We start from the raw sequence: 20,471 nt of genomic DNA, 5'->3' as shown, positions 1-20,471 counted from the left end.
ACTGTTGCCACAATCCCACTGAGTATACCATGTAAAAAATAATATAGTGAAATATATGTCTAAGTTTACATCTGAGGGTAGCTCCTTATATGGCTTATTTTAACATGAGTTGGTCGTGGCTAGAGAATTTATTTATTGAAGCCGACAGGAAAATAATTGGGTTTTCTTACTGGGTCGGTCCTGTTTCCTCTGCTATCTTTTGCTTACGAAGAGTAGATTTCTATATTTGAAATAATAGTAAGTGGAAGTTCCAGTTTTCATCAGTCTTCATCGCAAATCAACACTTCCACACTTCTAATTGATTTTCGTTGTTTACATATAAAAGAAAAATAGCTAAAAAAGTATATACAACTTTCAAGCTCCTGTTCACTTCTTATTGTTGACTTCTTTCATAAAATTTACTCGACGTATTTTCTGTTTTGAAGATTCCATGTTATGTTTGGGCCGCCATCGCAGCAGAATCAAAATTGGGCGCCACAATTTCGACCCCGTCCTCCCGCTCAAAATAGCCACATTTTACCCAACGCTTTTCCAGGAACTGTGGGTCACGCTTTAGGTCAGAACCCCCCTCAGAATTCGCAACATCACAACCCATATCAGTATAGTCAGCAACAGTCTAGTGGTTTTAACCAGTATCAAGTAAGACAGCCGAACTCAAATATGCAAACAGCTGCTAATCAGTTTGTCCAGTTTCCTATAGGCAGCCAATTTGTAAGCAATCAGTTTCAAAACGTTTCTGCTAATTCATTTTCGGCTAGCCAGGCGCAATTTGGACGTCAACATGTTTCTGCGCAAAATGGAGGTTTTAGTGTCAGTGCCAGCAGTAATGTTAGTCTTGGCAACAACATGCATCAACCCTTACCTTATCAAACATATCAGAGTTACCCTGAAAAATCATCCTTCGCACCAAATAGTGTATACAGCGCTCAACCTGGAATGCTATCAGGTCAACAACAGTCTGGCAATGTGATCAATGTACAGCAACAACAGCAGTTGGCGGTCGGATACCCGTCATGGACAAGACAGTTGAACAGACTACCTCCGATATACAGAGATGTACTGAGATACGCAGCTGTGCCTGATGGTAAGTCAGTACTGTGACTGAGAGATTGTGAATTAGTGAGTTCCCTCTAAGGATGAATATTAAACAAGTTATGTGACAACGAGAATTTTTAAATATTCCTTCTCTAAAGATCCGTGCGAAATTGTACAGTTTTTTGTACCTGTAACGCAGGTACAAAAAAATGGAGTAGAGCCAGTTGAAATACATCTCAATTTAACTTTTTTAGGTCAGCACCTTGACACTCCCAAACTGTACACTGTGTTGATGACGTCACAATTGTCGAAGCCAGCACTGGGTCATTTGTGGTCTCTGGTCAACAAGGAGACAGTGGGAGTACTCAATCTACAAGAGAGTGTGATGCTGCTAGCACTAGTAGCACTTGTGCAGGTTGGTTAAACACCAGACCTTAAAAAGCCGCTAGTCGTAGAATTAGTCGAATAATACTCGCAGAGCAGAAAGATGCCTGAACAGCTATTAATTATTTTTGAGAAATCTAGAGGACTTTTTTCATTAACTTATTGTTAAGTTGGTAATTAGTCTTAAGACCAAATCAGTTAATTTAATTTGAACTTAAAAATGGGGTGCATGAATAATTTTTCAAAAAAATACAAGTATGAACCTACTTGATTCTAGATGTTTCAAGGACATTGAGTCAGAATTCTGGTGTAGTTTTGCATTAAGCGCGTTTGCGAAACCCCGTATTTAGTCCAAGTATACCAATCGTTTTTAAGGATAGCTGAAACAAAATTTATGTATCAACTGGTTGATTTATGGTTTTCTCGAATGTCAGATACGAGTCGTCGCGAAATCCTTTGGTGGTATTTTCCAAAGACCTTTTGATGCTATCTTACTTCAAATTTACAGAAATGAAATATTTGAGATTTCTTACGGTTGAGTTCAACAAGCGTTATGAAATCGGAACAAGGAATTTTTTCGGGCTAACGTTTTTTCCGCTCGATTTTTTTCAAATTTGGCACAGAGGTAGCGCCTATGCCTGGCAACTTTCCGCTTTGAAAAAGAATGGTTGTCCTATCGTTTGTCTCCTCTTTTTTGTCGACTTAAGCACTGGATTTTTCTAAGAATTGTGTTTTTTTTGAGTTATTTCAGCAGTTTTGAAACCTGTAAACGGAATTAAAATTGATAAAACTGACGTATTCCTGCAATGGTGCAGGTCATTTAGGTTCAAGAAATTTTTTGATAAAAGATTTTTGATCGATTTTTTTTTGCCGTTTTTAATTTGTCTTTGTCCTCTCAGTCACAAAATGGGGCTCTATATTTTTCCCGGAATCAGCTTTATAACCGATATTGCAGTTGAGATGATTTTTTTGTTTTTTTAAAGTGTCATTGAAATTAGTGAAGTCATTTAAATAGGTCTTGATTGGTTCAGGAAAAGTCTTGATCACACCAAATTCGATCGTCTGCGATTTGAATTTTGATTTTTTAAGAGAAATGAACTCAGTCAGTACTCTTATTTAGGTATTGGTGATATTTTTTAAAGGAAAAGCCTGGAAAAAAAACAAACAGTCAAAAGCTTTTTACGCTCAATTTTGATTTTTTGAGGTTTGATTTCGCAATGTGATTTCGTTAGTTTGTAAATGTAGTAACTTTTACAATGAATGGAATCTAATTTGCAAACAATTTATTATTTTTTTTTTCAAGTTCAGTAAAGTTCATTTAAGAAAGCGGAAAGTGCGTGAAAAGACGTGAATGACTTCTAGGTTCGAAAGTGGTTCTGAATAATAGATTTAAGCTCTAATTAACTTAAAATTTTTAGAGCTTAAACGTGATAAATTATGTCTTTGAACTTCGAAAGGTTAAAAAGTGCCGTTTGTTCTGCTTCTCTTTATCAACTGTTCTTTGGCTGTGTTAGTTTTTTTAAATTATCGAGAGAGGACTGAATTGGTTGATGTGTTAGATGAATCAGTTAACAATAAGCTTGGAAATAATTGCATTAAAAAGCAAAAGAATTAGATTGTAAAATTAGCGAGCGCTCTGTATTAGTATGGCTCTGCTTTTTTTTCCCCAAAATAATTCGCAAATATAATTGCTAATTTGGTGCTAATTGTTTGATTTTCACAGTCTGTCTCTTTTCTGCTTTATTTGTGACTAGTGTGTGCAGATCGTTAAGTATCCGTAGCACAGATTGAAGGACGTGGGACTCCTTGTCTACTTGTCGGAGGTTCAACGCCGCGCTTAGCTTTAGTTTAATTTATATTTGGTAGCTTTTTTGCTGTAAAGCATTGGCAATAAATTAGGATCTATAGCTGCATCATTGGTTGCTAGTGTTTGCAATCCTTCAAGGGACTGTGGCGAAAAGATGAGACTTCAATTCTCGAAGTCACAGTTTGGAGTCCGACACATAGTAAATGTTTTGCTAAGACAAAGCTTTTTTCTACTTTCGGTGTTCACTTTTTACGTTTAATTTTTGGCGTTTTCTGGTTAGTGTTTGCGAAGCGCTGCTTCGCGTCTGTATAATTTTTGTTTCAAAGCTTTTTGGACTCCGTGGCTGTCTTTTTGAGGTTTTTTTTGGCAAACTGCCGTTTTGCCAAAGGTGCCGAGCTCCGCTTTGCCTTTATGTTAATTTTTACACTTGCCATAATCGAATCGTTTCAAGACTATCTTTGATTGCAAAAATTTCCCCATTTCCCCCCGTTTTTCGACACTGATTACTCCGCGGGGTTTGTTTTTGTCAAATATGATTTTCTTAAATCAACGCGTGTTTCACACTCTTGAATAATTGAAGAGGTTAGAAAGTATTGTATGTCATTACGTCTGGGCACTGGCATACATTTTGTACTGAAAAGGCTGAGACGCGTGGCTTCGCCCTGTCGAAATGGCGCCAATCACTTGTTTTGATACTATTTTTGTGATCTTTTAGAACAATAAAATCAGTCTAGCTGGCCTGAACAACATATCATTTCTACATCAGCTGCAGTTGGATCCCGCGTTCCCAAATCCAAATCTCTCTATTCCTCCAACACTAAAAGACAACTTCACAGCTCACGTCCAAAATGTAATCAAGCAGAAAACTCCGAATACTTTGCAAACTCAATCATTTGAAGGTTCATCAATTTCAATGCAGCAAAATTCGGTTCAGGTTCGTCGTGGAGTAGAATCAAAGAGTGAAGCTTCCGGAGGTTGGGCTGGTTTCGCGAGTGAACCTAATAATGACGAAGGTTTCAGTTCGACGGACGGAAGATCAGAGCATTCACATAATTGTGAGTAGACAGGTTCATTGATAATTTTTGAAGGTCCATGGACGTAGTTAAGACACTTTTATAGGTCGTATTGATTATTTTTTTAAGAGTAACGAAAGTAGTGTAGACTATAATATAGGTCTTTGTTATTTTTTTTGTTCGTTATTTTTCAGGAAAAAGTCTTAAAATGCTCTAATAACTACAGATGTGCATTCATACATATTAATGCACTTAGGTATATACGCACTTTTTGAGTTCAATTGAAACTCATCTGCTGAAAGTTACGTGAATAAAACTCTCCAAATACCACTAATTTCTGCTGGAAATGTCGCGAAGTGGAATTTAGTTTTTAGATTTCCAGCGGAGCAAAACTTTAACTATTGACCAAGTTTTCTCAAGTTGAGTTTTTGTTATCAAAAAAGTGCCAATCATAAATTGTTCTAGAAATTCAAAGAGCTTAAAGGGCATCTATTTTTTTTTTCGTTGAAGTTCGAATGTTATTGGCGTTCATTGCTCGCTCTTTACCAACTGTCTTTTGGCTCTGTTTTCAAGAAGCGTTTCTTATTTTTTGCGGTTTGGTTTTTCAATCTTGCTCAAGCGGTTACGCCCAGTTTTTTTATGCAAATAAGTTATGACCCTCAGAAAATCAAAATTTCGGTTTTTTGACCGGTTTTTCAAACTTTTTGACTTTTTTCGAAAACTATCCTCCTGAATCTGAGATTTTGGTTTCACTGTTTGGAAAAGTTTGTTGAAAGTTCTCCTGCATGCGCAGTTACGCCCTAGTTTTTTTGATACAAAAAATTATGACCCTCAGAAAATCAAAAAAGGTTACGCCCAAATTTTTTTACACAAAAAATAATGACCCTCGGAAAAGTCAAATTTTCGGTTGTTTGACCATTTTTTGAAACTTTCTCGACAACTACTCTCGCAAGGTTTTGATTTCAATCGAAAGTACGGGTTGCTGGAAGCTCCTCTGCTTTAACGGCTAAGCCCAAATTTTTTAGCGAGAAAAGTTGTGACAAGGAAAGTCGAATTTATTACTTTTCGACCTTTTGACTATCTCGAAAACTACCCTACCAAATCTGAGGTTTTGGATTCAATAGGTTGAACGGGTTGTGGTAAGCTCCCCTGCTTAAGCTGATACGCTCAATTTTTTACACGCAAAGTTATAACCCTCGGGAAAGTCAATTTTCAATTTTAGGCCCTTTCTAAAAATTTTATTTCGAAAACTACCTCCCAAATCCGAGCTTTTGGTTTGTGGAAAGCTCCTCTGCATGAGCGGCTGCACTTATTTTTTTAAATCAAAGAGTTTGCACTCTCAGAAAAAACCATGATGTTGCATTTTTTTGCTGGTCTCGAGAACTACCAATAAAAACTGAGATTTTGGGCTCAATCGAAAGAATTGAGCGAAGCTCCCCTGTGTAAGGTTTTGGGTGAAGGCCAGTTTTTAAAATTTTGAAATGACCTATTTCATTCAACATTAGTTCAGCAAAATGAAAAATTATCAAACCTGTACCTCCAAACCTCTAAAAAATATATCAATCGTTTTTTCATTGAAACTTTTCCAACTGTCCGTGGCTATGATTAAGTATTGATAATTATAATTATAGTTCACTTTCCTTCGCTCTGATCCCCAAACAACGGTATCCTTTGAGCCACTTCCCCTGAGGTGAAAATGTATGGCGGCTTTTTCAAGGAAACTAATGAAACAATACCGAAATAATTCAAGGACTCGTAACACTAGCTTTAAATGTGAATTGATGAAAGATCTTCTGATTGTTAAGGTTCTTGCATGGAGTCTTCGTGTGATGATGATGGTGGCGGTGTTCCACGAGGTACTGTTGGGGCAGAGGGTGATGAATTGGAGGAGGATGGAGGAGTGGTCTACATAGCAGAAGATATTCTGTACTCAGGCTCAGAAGACTGCTCGGCCGCCGACTCATATCAGGTAGTTAATTTTATTTTTTTTGTTTGCTTTGCATGTTTTTTTTTCAAGAAACTTGTCACGTACTGCAACGAAGATAGAAAGCTGCTGTGCAAGTAGTATTTAGTGTTCCGAGCACGGTTATTATCTCAATGAAGCTAAAAAAGAAAGGCAAAAGATTCGTTTTTGTTTCTTCAAATTTTTTTGTGAGAAGGCTTGAAATTTTTTCAATTAATCATTGGGCTGCAAGAAGAAGGCAATAAAAGACAAAATTTGATTGGAAGTTCAATTTCCTCTGAAAAAATTCTGAGAATCAAAAAGATGTAGAACAGTTTTCTCGAACTTTTTTTGTAATTCGCATCACGGCTTCAAAATGATACCACATTTGAACACCACATTTGATACCAAATTCTACCCACACTTCGAGGTGGTGGTTGAACAATAAACTGGCTTTTGACATTCATTTAAGGCCAAGGGTACAGATATTCCGTGTTTTCGTTTGTAGCTAATCGATTTCCATGTGCAGGGTATGAAGTCAACTCTCATCATTTAAGTACAAAATTACCGGTATATTGCAAAGATTTGCTGTTTCTAATGACCAATTCTGTCCGAAGTGTGGAATTATTATGCTATATAATGTTTATGCTTGTTTTTAAGTCTGAATTCGTGATTCAGGCAAAAAAAACAATTCTGAGCTCTTAGGAAAAGTGAGCTTGAAATAGAAATAACAATGGAAGACTAATTGTATTCGAGAATTTAAAAAACAATTGGCTGTTTTTTTTTTCAGTCAAGTTCCTGTTCAAGTCCTGCACAATTAGCATCAAACAACAACAGTCCGAAACACACATTCACAACAGGTCCACAAACACAACATACATCTATCGGTCAACAACAACAACAGACTAATACTTACCCAGTGCATAACAGCATACACAAACATCAAACCCAGCAGCAATCAATACCACGCAGTACTGCACCGACGCTGAACAACATGTCTGTTAAACAAACGTTGCAATGGGGTGGTGGTGGTTCTTCGAAGTCATCTGTTCAAAATTATGGGCACCATGCAGAGCAAAAAGCCAATGATGGTCAACAAAAAATTAATGTTTCAAACGCTACGGCCGCATTGACCACTGCTTCTTCAAAAGGAAAAGGTCAAATTGATGCATTTCCGAATCCAACGGGAGACGAGTTCGGAGATTTCGCCGATTTTGAAACTGCAATGGCTGAACCAATTACCGCGAACCTGAGCAGTGGCCCTGTCTCTGGAGATGATTCTTCTCCGACAGTTTCTATAAAACCAATTGTTAGTTTATCTGGAATGGCTAAGCCAGCTTCACCGGCTATACCGGTGATAGATTTGAAAAATATTATGGGCGCTAGCAGTCCTCGAAATAGAACAATTTCTTCAAGTTCAACGCTAAGCTCGCAATCAATCAAAATACCATCACTATCAAGCCCGAAACTGGTTTCGCCCTGGGTTACATTGCCAATTAATGTCATTAAAGCGGAGCAAATTAGGTCGAACCATTCAAATGATTATGAAAGTAAAGAAAATAAAGATTCGTGGTTTCAAAAGTTCCAGCAAATCGAGCCAGAGAGGAAAAGAAGCGAAGGCGTTGATGATGATTTCGACGATTTCCAGGATTTCACCGAAGCGCCGAGTTTGAATCTTGAAACGAATAGTTCTGGCCCTGAAAAAAATATAAAGAAGCCCTCATATGATAACCAACCGGAAGTACATAAAGGCAAACCAATAGAATCAGAAAGTAAAAACAGTACCAATGATACTGCTGATAAATATGCAGTGTTTAGAGATATGTTAGTGGCAGAAACTAGTGAAAAGGCTTTGATAGTTTCGACTGACGAACCAAAAGATGTCACACCGGAAGTGGCTGAGAAAGAAATACTCTCAACAAATGGGATGTTAGATATCGAAGACAAGTCACAAGAAAACATAAACGATGATTTTGCAGATTTCAAATCTTTTCCGAATTCTACCAATAAAGCAATAAGTTTGAAATCAGAGACAGTTTCGCATAGCGTTTCATTGCAGATGCATGAAACCAACATTTCGCCGGCATTTCAGCCATTTGAATCGTTTAATGCACCACAAGCTCTTGATTCGTCTGATTGGGCTAATTTTGAGTCGTCAGTTGAGAGCAAAAATACACCAGAGGTTTCTTTGAACTTCGAAAAGGAGGTCACAATGTCAGAAAATCGCCCAGGACTGGAAGCAATACAAGGTTCTCAAAAAGTAGAAAATGATGATATTTTTATGGCAGATAACGTTGCTAATTTAGATAATTCAAATCGATTAGATTTCAATCAAGAAAAAGAAACGAATTCAGATGAATACCAAACTGAAATAGATCAGAAGGAATCCACCGCAGTTCACGAAACAGAAGCAGCTGTGAGCGAAAATGGTATTGATGCTGAGAATGAACCAAAAAAGGTTGAAGACGACTGGGCTGATTTTGATTCGTTCACTCCTCGTTCCGATGAAAAGCGAGGATCGACAGTCGAGAAAACAACCAATGATCATTCAGAAAAAATCGAATCAGCTGAATTTGAAGAGAAACTTGCGGCTGAAAATGACGAATGGACTGAATTTGGATCCGATTCGGCTAATGAGGCTGGCCGTCCAGATGTGTCTGGATTGATTTGGGCGAAACAGCAAGTGTCGGCGGACGGTCTATATGACAGGATCAAGCAGACGATTTTAGCCGAAGACGTGAAGAGGCCCAAAATTAGACCGAAATCAGCGGAAATGACTCAAAAAGTAAGTTCGCATTACACAAATAATTTGGATTTGCTATCAGGAATATTGCCCATTTCTGCTCATGTAGAAAAATGGGTATTTTTTATTTCAGTCTTATGGAGCAGATCAGAATGATCAGATGCCAGCTTGTTGATTAAATTTGTTTACATGACAGGATCGTCAGCGTTTTCATGCGAGCTAGTTTTTCTAAAATAGATTCTTACTTCAACTGGTCATCATATTTTATTTGTTAGGTTGAATCGAAAACTAACTTCAGCTCAGATAGTTCTCAAAATGGTCCACTTGGAAGTAAAAAGAACTCAGATGCTGCCGTCAAGAATGACAAGCAACAGGGTGGGACATTAGCAACAGAAAGATACATCAGCCTCAACGAAGATTTCGTGAGTACATACTTTAAACTTCAGATGATATTTGCGAAGAAATGCGCAAAATGTTTCCGCTCATCTCGTCAATTTTCAACCCTTATTTTAATTTCCTGCGTTTTTTTTTGAAAAAGGTTTTGTCAGATAAGATGGGAAATTGGAGGTTTAAATGACACTGATTTTTTTTTGCATTCTCAACGTGCACACAAATCACATGAACTCTAATCACATGAATACACTATAATTCTTTTCCGCGCTGGTTTTTTTTTCATGTTTATTACGCTTGCGATTAGCAAGCGTTATCAAACCGGAATATAGAACTTTCGGGGTAGCCAACTAGCTTAACAGAATAACTTGAATCCTTTTACCTTTGTTCCATTTGAAATGAAACTGGGAAGTTAATTCGCGCATGTGGCAAAGCTGACGAACCTGCCTATAAAGACAAAAGTCAATGGTTCGAATCCGGCCAGGACCTTTTTTTGTAAGCGGAAATTTTCCCGCCCGTCAAAAAATCTTGCCGGTCTTTTGTTTGTTTGCTTTTTTTTGTCGACTTAATGCGGCAGCACCAAATTTATCTAAAACTTTGGCATTTTTACTCGTAATAAAAACTTTCCAGCGTATTCTGGTTTTGGGCAACTAATTGAGTTGCAAGAGGTATTTTCAATTTTTTTTCGAAATTTGTTCTGTGAATTTGGTGCGGTGGTAACACTCATGCTTGAGAAGACAACTCACAAGAGGTATTGTCATTTTTTTTTCGAAGTGTGTTCTGTGAATTTGGTGCGGTCCTAACACTCATGCTTGAGAAGACAACTCACAGAAGTTAAATTCCACTCGGGACTTGTTTTTTTGTGGAAACTAACAATTTTCGAATATTTTAGACTTTCGTGTCTGCTAATTTTTGTCGGATTAGGTCCCGCATAAAGATTCGGTTTTTCTAAGCCTTTTGAAAGCTCTTCATACTAGCGAGCTTGCGAGTGTTAGTGTATCAGTACGAACCTTTTTTTCGAATCTAACTCGCAAATAGAAGTGTTCACTTTTTCGGAAAGTTCACTGTAGCAGTGGAAATTGCAAATTGTCTGTTCTCTGCTTTATTTGTGGCTATTAAGCTTCCGTGGCTGAGTGGTTAGTGTGTGAGACTCTTATTCTCTAGAGTATCTATTTTTTTCTTTGAAATTCGAATGTTAAGATTTTTCAACAAAGCCAGTGTTTTTTGTTTACTTGCGTTCATTACTTTTTTTCCTAATTTCTATTGACTATGTTTGCTCTTTGTAGAGCTGCTTTTTGTCGTGTTCTTACTAGTGTTTACCAAGCGCAGGCCTGTTTTTTCTTTCATGGCTGGGTAGCTATAATGGAAAAGACCCGAAATTTCATTAGTATGACAAGAAGGCTCTTCCCCCCTCCCCACCTGCGAATTTCTACAAAATTTTTCACAATTATCCGATTATGAAAACTGACATGCTGACGATTTAAGCGATGATAAACATTTTTGGTTTTCATACTCAACTTTGTAACACCACTAGTTACACCATAGCATTGATGATCATGCGAAGTGGAAGGAAAATGAAAAAGAGCCCATATTTGGTGTTCATAAGGGCTCCTTACATCATAAAATTTATGCTCGTGTGAGGTATGGGGGAGGAAAAAGAGTCCAATCTTGTAATAGTGTTTCAAACTGAAGTTCAAATGAGAGGAGGATATTAAGACGAGCCATACTTGTTCACATGGCTAGTGGGAGCCTACAATAGAAAAGAGGGCTCTTTTTCCTTTCCCCCCACCTCACACAAATATGCATTTTATGGTCTAACGAGTGGTTTTAAAAGGTTAATTATGAAGACCAAATATGTTTGTCATGTTTATGGCCTTTTTAGTCTGCATGTCAGTTTTCATGATAATCGGACAATGTGAACACTAGTTTTAAATATAGAATTTTGCAGAAGGGGGGAGGAAAAAGAGCCGAAAAGAGCCAGCTATCTCAGTGGCTGAAATGAAGTTCGCTACCTAATTTCAACTCCTGTTCGGACTGATTTTTTTTCGTTGGTGTTTTATTTTTTTTGCTCTATTCCTTTTACCCCCCTCCTCAACCAACCGGACAAAGGGCTAATTTTTCAGATTCCTAAATTATTTCTCAATTTGAGCTGACATATGTAAAGTGTATAAGAAGTCATGTGAAAATTGGCGGCATCTTTTCCTTATTTTATGATTCAGTTGTTGGTTAAATGAAGTCATAAACGAAGTATATTTATTCATTCAGACTTAGGTATTTATAAACACTTTCATTGTTTAAATTTTGCTTAAAGACTTTAAATCAGCAATGGACCATTCACGCCGTAAATACCAGAAAATGTCTCAAATAGCGCCAGCGATTGGAATCGATCTTGGAACCACCTACTCATGTGCGGCTGTATTTCAAAATGGAAAGGTGGAAATTATCGCCAATGACATGGGCCATCGAATCACACCTTCCTACGTTGCGTTCAATGGCTCAGAACGACTGATTGGAGATGCGGCCAAGAATCAGGCCGAAATGAATCCGAGTAACACAGTTTTTGATGCGAAAAGACTCATTGGGCGAAAATTTTCCGAAGAAATTGTTCAAAGGGACATCAAAATGTGGCCATTCAAAGGGCTCTTTTCTACTTTCCCCTCAGATTTGAAAATATGTTTTGAAAAATTATTTTAACGATTTCAAAGTGCAATGAAATTTCGAATCGTGAACGAACTAACTACTTACTTTTCAGCGTAACGTCACGCATTAAATAACCCATAAAACAACTAGGAAAAAGAATTTGAAATGTGGGGTAAGTCGAAAAAAGCCGCTGAAAGTGAAAAACGTCAGAGGCAAACCGAAGATTGAAGTCCAATACAAAGGGAAGCCGAGAAAGTTCCACGCGGAAGAAATCAGTTCAATGGTGCTGATAAAGATGAAAGGAATCGCAGAAGAGTATCTAGGAGCAGTTGTGAAGAATGTAGTGATCACAGTTCCAGCATACTTCAACGATGCGCAAAGATCGGCCACGCAAGACGCGGCAACAATTGCGGGGCTGAATGTGCTTAGAATCATTAATGAGCCAACAGCAGCAGCATTAGCATATGGTCTGGATAAGCAGCAGCCTTCTGTCGGAGGGAAACACGTGCTGATTTTCGATCTAGGCGGAGGAACGTTTGACGTCTCAGTTCTCCTAATTGAAAAGGGGACCTTTGAAGTGAAATCAACGGCAGGTGACACTCATTTGGGAGGTGGCGATTTTGATAATCGGTTGATGAAACTCCTGATTGAGGAGTTCAAGAAGAAACACAAGCAAGATCTCTCACAGGACAACAGAGCTCTGAGACGACTGAGATCTGCGGCTGAAAATGCAAAGAGAACCTTGTCATCGAGTTCCCAGGCGACAATTGAGATAGCCTCGTTGTATCAAGGAATCGATTTTTGCAGTAAGATCTCACGCGCTCGGTTTGAGGCCTCATGTTTTGATCTGTTTCGAAGTACACTGGAGCCTGTAACCAGGGCGCTAGAAGATGCACAGCTGAGTAAAGGTGACATACATGAAGTTGTGCTTGTGGGAGGATCTACAAGGATTCCAAAGATCAGGGCTCTCCTGAAAGAATATTTTAACGGGAAGCAGTTAAATTGTTCAGTTAATCCCGACGAAGCGGTGGCCTATGGCGCGGCAGTCCAAGCAGCGATGTTGACTAATGTGAAAGACGACAACATAAATGACCTTTTTCTAGTAGATGTTGTCCCGCTCTCACTTGGGATCGAAAGTGCAGGAGGAGTCATGTCAAAGCTGGTGGAGAGAAACACGAAAATTTCAACAAGAGCGCAAAGAACATTTTCAACATATGCGGACAACCAACCGGGTGTAACTATTCGAGTTTTCGAAGGAGAACGGCCGATGACGAAGGACAACAACCTTTTGGGCTCGTTCACGCTGGAAGGAATCCAATTGGCTCCTCGGGGTGTCTCGAAGATCGAGGTAATTTTCGATGTCGACGTAAACTGTATGCTGACAGTAACTGCCAAGGACACTAGCAGTGGTATAGTTAAGTCAATGAAAGTTACAAACGACCAGAATCGTTTGAGTCAACAGGAAATTGACAAGATGGTTGCAGACGCGATGAATTTCAAAGCGGAAGATGATGCATGTCGTGCAAGAATTGCGGCAAGGAACACGCTTGAAAGCTATATCTTGACGGGCAAATCATCGATGGAAGACAAATCGGTGGCAGATAAGTTGGATCCGAAGGAAAAGACGATGTTTTCAGATCTTGTGAAGGAAACTGAGACTTGGCTAGAGATGAATCAATCAGCCGAGAAAATTGTTTATGAGTGCAAGATGAAACAAGTTCAGGACAGGGTGGCATCTGTGATGAGTAAATTGTACAACCCTAGTTGCCAGCTGCCGAATGGAGCAGGAGATACTGGGATAAGTATGGATGAAATGATAGGTCATTAGTCGAAGTAGGAACCATGAACGGGTTAAATCAAAACTCGGACGGTCGGGAACTAACTGAAGTTACTTTTATTTAATAATATGACATGACATTGTTTAGTTTTTAAAAAATCATAATTTTTACTGCAGTGAGTTTTTGCTGAGAGAAAATTTAAACCATTACAATTTGGATTCTTTTAAATTGAGAATTTGTGACTAATACCAGAAAAGTAAGCTTTCCTATATATAACAAGAGCTTACTTGTTACTAGTTTGTACTTGTTTGTGAAATAGAGTAGGTGTGTAGGTTATTTGGTGCAATTTTTACTGAGCCCTGAATTCACAACGCAAAATTGGAACTGCTGAAATAATGTGTTTCGGATTGTGTGCATTTTCTTGGTTTGTAATGAAATAAAATTAGCTTCTATTAGATTAAATATGCTAAACATCTTTGAAAGTCCTACAAAACAAATTGGGAGAGGATGGTTTATAGTAAAAAATATTAGCATTATCCTGCTGAAGATTTTTTTTCTGATTGTCACTCGATCGTATCTGACCTTGAATTTGCATGAAGAAAAGTAGCAGGTCACAGGCCATAGCTTCATCGCACACCTATTTCAGTTGATTCATAGCCAAAACAACACTTGAATACTTGTTTGTAGGTGGAAAATTTCGAACTACCAAAGGTAATATGAAAGATTGTTTCATGTATGAGAAATAATTGTGAGAAACTTCAAATTCAAATTCATTTAGTTCCATATTCACAGATTTTAGATTTAGTTATTGTGAAATCATCCATTGTAATAATTATTTGGTGATCATTGTTAGTGTTTGATATCCATAATTTGAATTTGGCATGATATGATTTTAGGTAAAAACTTGCAACAATGAAGCCACTTTGCAAACAGCAATTTTAATGTTCAGGGTTCCCAGCGGAATTTAAAATTTACGTAATGATCCAGTTTTTACCAATTGGGTTAATTTTATCAAAAAATACCAATCACAAATTTTATCTTTTAATTCAAAGAGCTTCAAGGGTATATGTTTTTCTTTAAAATTCGAAAGTTGAAGTTTTTTTCAAACAAAAAGTTAGTTTTTTTTGTTGCGTTCATTACACTTTTCCAACTGTCACCTGGCTATATTTTGGAATTTTAAAGACGTGAAAAAAGATTGAATAAATTCCTCGACACTATTATAAAAAAGCAGAGGCCATTCTCTATTTTCTCTATCATAAATTTGTTTGTTTGACTAAATTTGATCCTTTTAAGGAATTCAGCGATGGTACACGACAGAAAAAAGTGTGGGAACAATTACTTACGCAGTGTGAAACAGTTTTGAAAACGGCATTTGAAACAATCGAAGAAACATCAAGAGGAAGCTCAAGTTTGAAAGATGAAGTACTCAATAGCAACGAATGGATGGCGTTTTGCACTGGGGCTTGTTTGGTGTACGGCGTGTCATTAAAAGTGAAGAGATCATTTGAGTCTTTCAAACTATACGATGAGAGCCTGAAGGAATTGATAAGGGCAATTGAAGAAAGATGGGTTCAAATACAGCAATATATTCCCGAGGAGGTCAGTAAAAGTCACAAAAAAGATAAGAATTTTTTAAATAATTCTTAGAAATTGATTATTAAGCCGGGCTAAATTAAGGTGTGAATGAAAGTTAAAATGGTACTAGTCAAATGAAAAATATGCCAACTGCTAAAAAAAAATCTGTTAATTAGTTAAAGAAAGTGAAAAATACATGCCTAGTAATATTTGCAGTGAATTTTAATCAGCAAAAAAATTGCTGCATTGTAAAAAAACGTAACTAAAATAACTTTTACTTTTTGAATATAGTATTTAGCAAAATGCTAAAAGAAACCGGCCAAAAATAGTGCCGTGATAATTGAAACTACATGGCGTTTTATTATTTTGTTTGTAAAATAGTTGTTGTTCACAGGTATCTAAATCCAGCATGTTCGTAGCGAGTACATCAGAATGCGAACTACCACCAGTGGCCCAATTTGGAGCGGAGGCTTGTGGAGTCTGCCTACTGCAAATAGACGATCCATCCAAACCACAACAACAGCCGAGTAGTCACAACACAAACCACCTCAAACACAGTGACGAGAGGTCACGACCTTTCAACGACAACAACCCTTCCCTTCACTGCATATCATTCGGAGGTCGAATATATCACGCACCCTGTGCTAATCTGTGGGTCAACAAGGTAGACTTAGTGCTACCCTCTCTTCTACTGGTCGACGTGTTATGAAGAGAATTTTTGGAATTTAAAGTCAGCGATAAACGATAGTTTATTTTGATCCTCGAAACTCTGCTGAACTTTGAAATATATTTTTGGTTATGGTCTGTTTGGTGCTTTCGTTTGTTTTTAAGTAAGTTTCAGTTCCGCGTTGACAACATTTAATGAGCCTTAACGCAAATCACCCTTTTTGATGAATTGTTTTCTAGGCATATATTTTTGAAAGGTACGAGTGAGGTGGCGGCAATTGTTTTTAAAAATAAAGTGAAACTATTTGATAGTTCATTTGAAATTTATATTTATAAGCAATTTATATGAAGCTATTTTCATTTCTATGAAGCTCTTTCAATGTCTAGAAAATTGAATATAATTTGGCTAGATTGTAAATAAAGTTTTTGAATTTAATTTCAAATTGTTCTGCTTGTTTTCTAAGTTTCCAACAATTTTTAAAGGTTCATGAATTTTAGATTTGCAAGGCAAAAATTGTTTCGTTTTATTTTCAGCTTCCTAGCCATAAGTTCGTTTAAACTCAATGCTTAATTGAACGTAGTTTTATTCAAAAATTCAAGAGCTTGATGATTTACTTCGAAATTTAATGATTTGCTGAAAACAGTTTGTTCTGTGAAGATGATAGATGGCTACGCGGTAAGCCTTATGATACAAGAAAAAAAATTGTATTTTTCAATACTGCTAAGGTCGCGAAATAAAAAAAAAATAATGTGTTACTTGTTTATGTTGAAGTGTTGGTATCGATTTAACTCATCAAATCTGATTACAGCATCTGTACATGATTTTCCCATCAAAAGTAGCCTCGAAAAGCAATAAGTATAGTAATTTGATTTTCTCGTTTCCCTTTTATTAAAGTTTTGGAATTTTTTGTTTCAATGAAATCCTTGTCCCGAATTTGAAATTTAAATCAACAACCTCAAAACTTGGCCGACATTTTTTCAATTAAATTATACAGTTTGAAACATTTTGTTGCGACGTCTGGTGACTGAGTTTCTTGTAGTTCCAGAATCTGTTAGAATCTCGCTGACCAGTTGCTACTAAGTAAAACCTAAACTTTTTCGAAGCAAGCAGCAAACGTTGGAAAAGTGATTTTGATGATTCTAACCCGTGGTTTTATACCAGTTTTGGCTCTAATCGACGCTTGGAACAGCATTCAAAATCATATCAATTATTACCCCTAAAGTTTTTAATTCGTGTAAAACATTGACTTCATATGAACCAACAACGAAAGTTCCCAACTTCATTTTCAAGTAGGTTTTGCCAGAAAAATAAATTCAGTTTTATCAGGGTTCACCGCCAAGCCAAGTCTTTTGTAACAACTCAGCGCATTACTTATAACCGAATGAACTTTTTCCTTGACCATGGCATAATCATCTTCTTTGAAATTTGTAGCAACATAGAATAAGGTATCATCCGCGTACGATTGATAGGAAACATCGAGATTTAAAAAAATATTTCGAAGAGGAAAAAATTAAACGCAAAATAAGAGGGGTCTTAAGATCGAACCTTGAGGAATACCATGCTCGAGAAAAAGTCCACCAGAAAAAAGTTATTCAATGTAAACCTTCTGGTCCCCGATTACTGAGATACGATCTAAACCAACTCAGTGTTTTATCAGAAAGTCAAATGTATTTCTTCATGATTCTGAGTAAATAATCATACCGAAGTCTATCAACGGCGCTTGATAAGTCTAGGTCGATCAATGTCAGGTAATGATTCGAGTCCAAAATTTTACGAATAATACGGCGCTTGAGGAATATTTTACGAATTTTATGGCGCTTGAGGAATACCATGCTCGACAAAAAGTCCATCAGAAAAAAGTTATTCAATGTAAACCTTCTGGTCCCCGATTACTGAGATACGATCTAAACCAAATCAGTGTTTTATCAGAAAGTCAAATGTATTTCTTCATGATTCTGAGTAAATAATCATACCGAAGTGTATCAACGGCGCTTGATAAGTCTAGGTCGATCAATGTCAGGTAATGATTCGAGTCCAAAATTTTACGAATAATACGGCGCTTGAGGAACATTTTACGAATTTTATGGCGCTTGAGGAATACCATGCTCGACAAAAAGTCCATCAGAAAAAAGTTATTCAATGTAAACCTTCTGGTCCCCGATTACTGAGATACGATCTAAACCAAATCAGTGTTTTATCAGAAAGTCAAATGTATTTCTTCATGATTCTGAGTAAATAATCATACCGAAGTGTATCAACGGCGCTTGATAAGTCTAGGTCGATCAATGTCAGGTAATGATTCGAGTCCAAAATTTTACGAATATCAGTTGACGCTTTTAATAATGCTGTTTCTGTTGAAGCACCTATTTTATACGGAGATTATATTATACATGAGATCTAAATTAGTTAAATGTTCTTCTGGTTGCGCGTGTGTAAGTTTTTCAAATAACTTAGAAAGAAATACAAGGTTAGACAGTGGTCGGTACGATGCAAGAAGTTCAGGATCTAGATTTTTGTTTTTAAGTGCCGGATTTATACCTGCTTCTTTTAAATCATCAGGAAAAACTCCTGTGTCAATACACGTATTAGAAATAATAAAAAAAATTGTGGCCCCCAAAAACTACACAATTCTTTGAAGATAACAGTTCTGATTAAATTGAGGAGCTATCGCATGTGATTTTGATAAAACAGTCTGATGTAAATCTTCAAGTTTGATTGGACTGAAACTTCCCATTAAAGTTTGAGTTGAAGTCGTAAATGATTCATCAAAATTTTTCATAGTTAGGGTTTCATACATAACACCAATACTTTGCTAGTAAAATAAGCATTAAAATCATTAGACAGAGTAACGTTTGAATTATGGAAAGGTAGTACTGCTCCAGTTTTGTTTCCAATTAGTTTGTCAAGAGCTTTATATTTCTCGGAGTCTGTTTCAGTAACATCGATTTTTTTCTAAAAGTGTTCTCTTTTTTCCACAAAGCAGTTTCCGATCATACTCTTTGTATTCTGAAAACTGACTTTATGTTTTCAATACATTCTTTCCAATTTACGACGTTTCCGTTTCATTTCCATCAGCGCCGTATTAAAAAACTCACATTTGCGAATAAGTTTACTGCGCTTTTTAAGGGGCGCAATGTAATCCGTTATTGATTCGACAGTTTGGCTAAAAACAGTAAACAATTTGAAGTTATCTCAGGAACACTAAGACCAATATTTAAGTCCAAAGACGATTCAAGCATTAAACGAAACTCAGTTAAATTAACATTTTTCCAACTGCGATGTGTAAGTAATTTTTTCTTGGTTTGAAGGAAAGTACTATATGCCGTAATTTTTACGAAGTCATGATAAGATTTATCAAAAGCAGAAACTTAAACTTTTTGAGGCTTGTTATTTTCAAATGATAAAATTAAATCAAGTATGTTGCCCTTGGTTTGCGTTGGTTCTTGAACAGACCGGTTTAACCTAAATTCTTTTAATAAGTCTTCGAGTAGAAAAAACTTATTAGCCCTGTTATTGTAGTGCACGTTAAAACCCAAACAGATAAAAAATTGCAATTCGGTAGAAATTGAGTAAATAAGTTGCTCAATTCGGCAATGAAACAATTGAAATTTGTAGGAGGCCGATATACTGCCATTAAAAGTCAATTTAACCCTAAGTTGTGAAAAATGAATAAAGCTGTTTCTAAAAAGTCGGAGCGAATATGACGAATTAAAGATACACGCAAAGACTGGTGCGCACTTAAAGCTAGTCCGCCGCCAAGTCTACTTTCACGAGGACAGTTAAAAAATGTACAGCCATTTGGATAAATTTGTCAAAGGAGATAGCCTTCACTTGATATAATCCAGGTTTATATAATTCCAAATAAGCGCAAAAAATTAGAAAGAGTGATATGTCAAAGTGGCGTTATTTTCCATCTAATGGAACGCACATTGAAAAATCCAATATATATCTTTGTTTGTCGGTCAGAGAGTTTTTTGAACATTTTCAGCCAAATCATTGTTTCTTCATTCAGGAAAAATCTGTTAACAACGCTGTTTTGCGGCCAAAAATCCGGAGAGTCATTTACTTCCGATTTCTCATCAGCAAAGATAACAGGAAAACTTCTCAGCGTTTAGTCTTTTTTTGTCGTTTCCCGCATATGTATCACATCTGCACCATTATTGGCACAGTGCTTTTTTATTTCCTCAACACCATATTCCTTCGTTAGTCGGTCCAAATAGATATGGCGTTTTGGGGCAACACCTTGAAAGGCGCCATTTTTATTGGCACCTGTACTATGAGTTTTCTCCTAGAATTTGACTCGGTGGCACTAAGTTTTCGTTTGCTCACACTGCTATCAGTTCTTTCTCTGTGCAGAGTTGAGTCAAATGTTCTTCAAAAACAGAGTCTCGCTGTATTTTGGTAGGTTCGTTTGAAACCTATCCAGAGTTACGTCTGGCCGGTATTACACTAGTCATAAAGCTCTTGGGCTGCAATTATTCAAATATCTTGTTTCAT

The 20,471-nt window shown here is 36.9% G+C and overlaps 3 protein-coding genes across 4 annotated transcripts in view; all 3 read left to right on the top strand.

The window, feature by feature from the left end:
• The window catches only part of LOC134840564 (uncharacterized), a 257,049-nt gene that overhangs the window by 198,279 nt on the left and 38,299 nt on the right, over positions 1 to 20,471 (top strand). The window lies entirely within an intron of this gene.
• Positions 5 to 16,390, top strand: LOC134840553 (synergin gamma-like). 2 transcript variants are annotated; one of them, XM_063856451.1, is made up of 9 exons: positions 5 to 1,084; positions 1,290 to 1,450; positions 3,942 to 4,281; positions 6,045 to 6,208; positions 6,972 to 8,966; positions 9,200 to 9,346; positions 14,420 to 14,443; positions 15,026 to 15,331; positions 15,702 to 16,390. In XM_063856451.1, the coding sequence occupies exons 1-9, from the start codon at positions 436 to 438 to the stop codon at positions 16,014 to 16,016; spliced, it is 4,101 nt and encodes a 1,366-aa protein (XP_063712521.1). In that variant the 5' UTR covers positions 5 to 435; the 3' UTR covers positions 16,017 to 16,390. The 2 variants fall into 2 exon arrangements, with proteins under 2 accessions (XP_063712521.1, XP_063712522.1); XM_063856452.1 differs by lacking the exon at positions 14,420 to 14,443.
• On the top strand, positions 11,237 to 13,967 carry LOC134840555 (heat shock 70 kDa protein-like). Its single transcript, XM_063856454.1, has 2 exons — positions 11,237 to 11,952; positions 12,146 to 13,967. Exons 1-2 carry the CDS (start codon positions 11,640 to 11,642, stop codon positions 13,780 to 13,782), a joined length of 1,950 nt encoding a protein of 649 aa, XP_063712524.1. The 5' UTR covers positions 11,237 to 11,639; the 3' UTR covers positions 13,783 to 13,967.

Source organism: Symsagittifera roscoffensis, chromosome 2 (genome assembly GCF_963678635.1).
Source record: "Symsagittifera roscoffensis chromosome 2, txSymRosc1.1, whole genome shotgun sequence".
NCBI classification, from domain to species: Eukaryota; Metazoa; Xenacoelomorpha; order Acoela; family Convolutidae; genus Symsagittifera; species Symsagittifera roscoffensis.
Note: the sequence above shows the minus strand (reverse complement) of the source record. Positions and strands in the feature narration are given on the sequence as shown.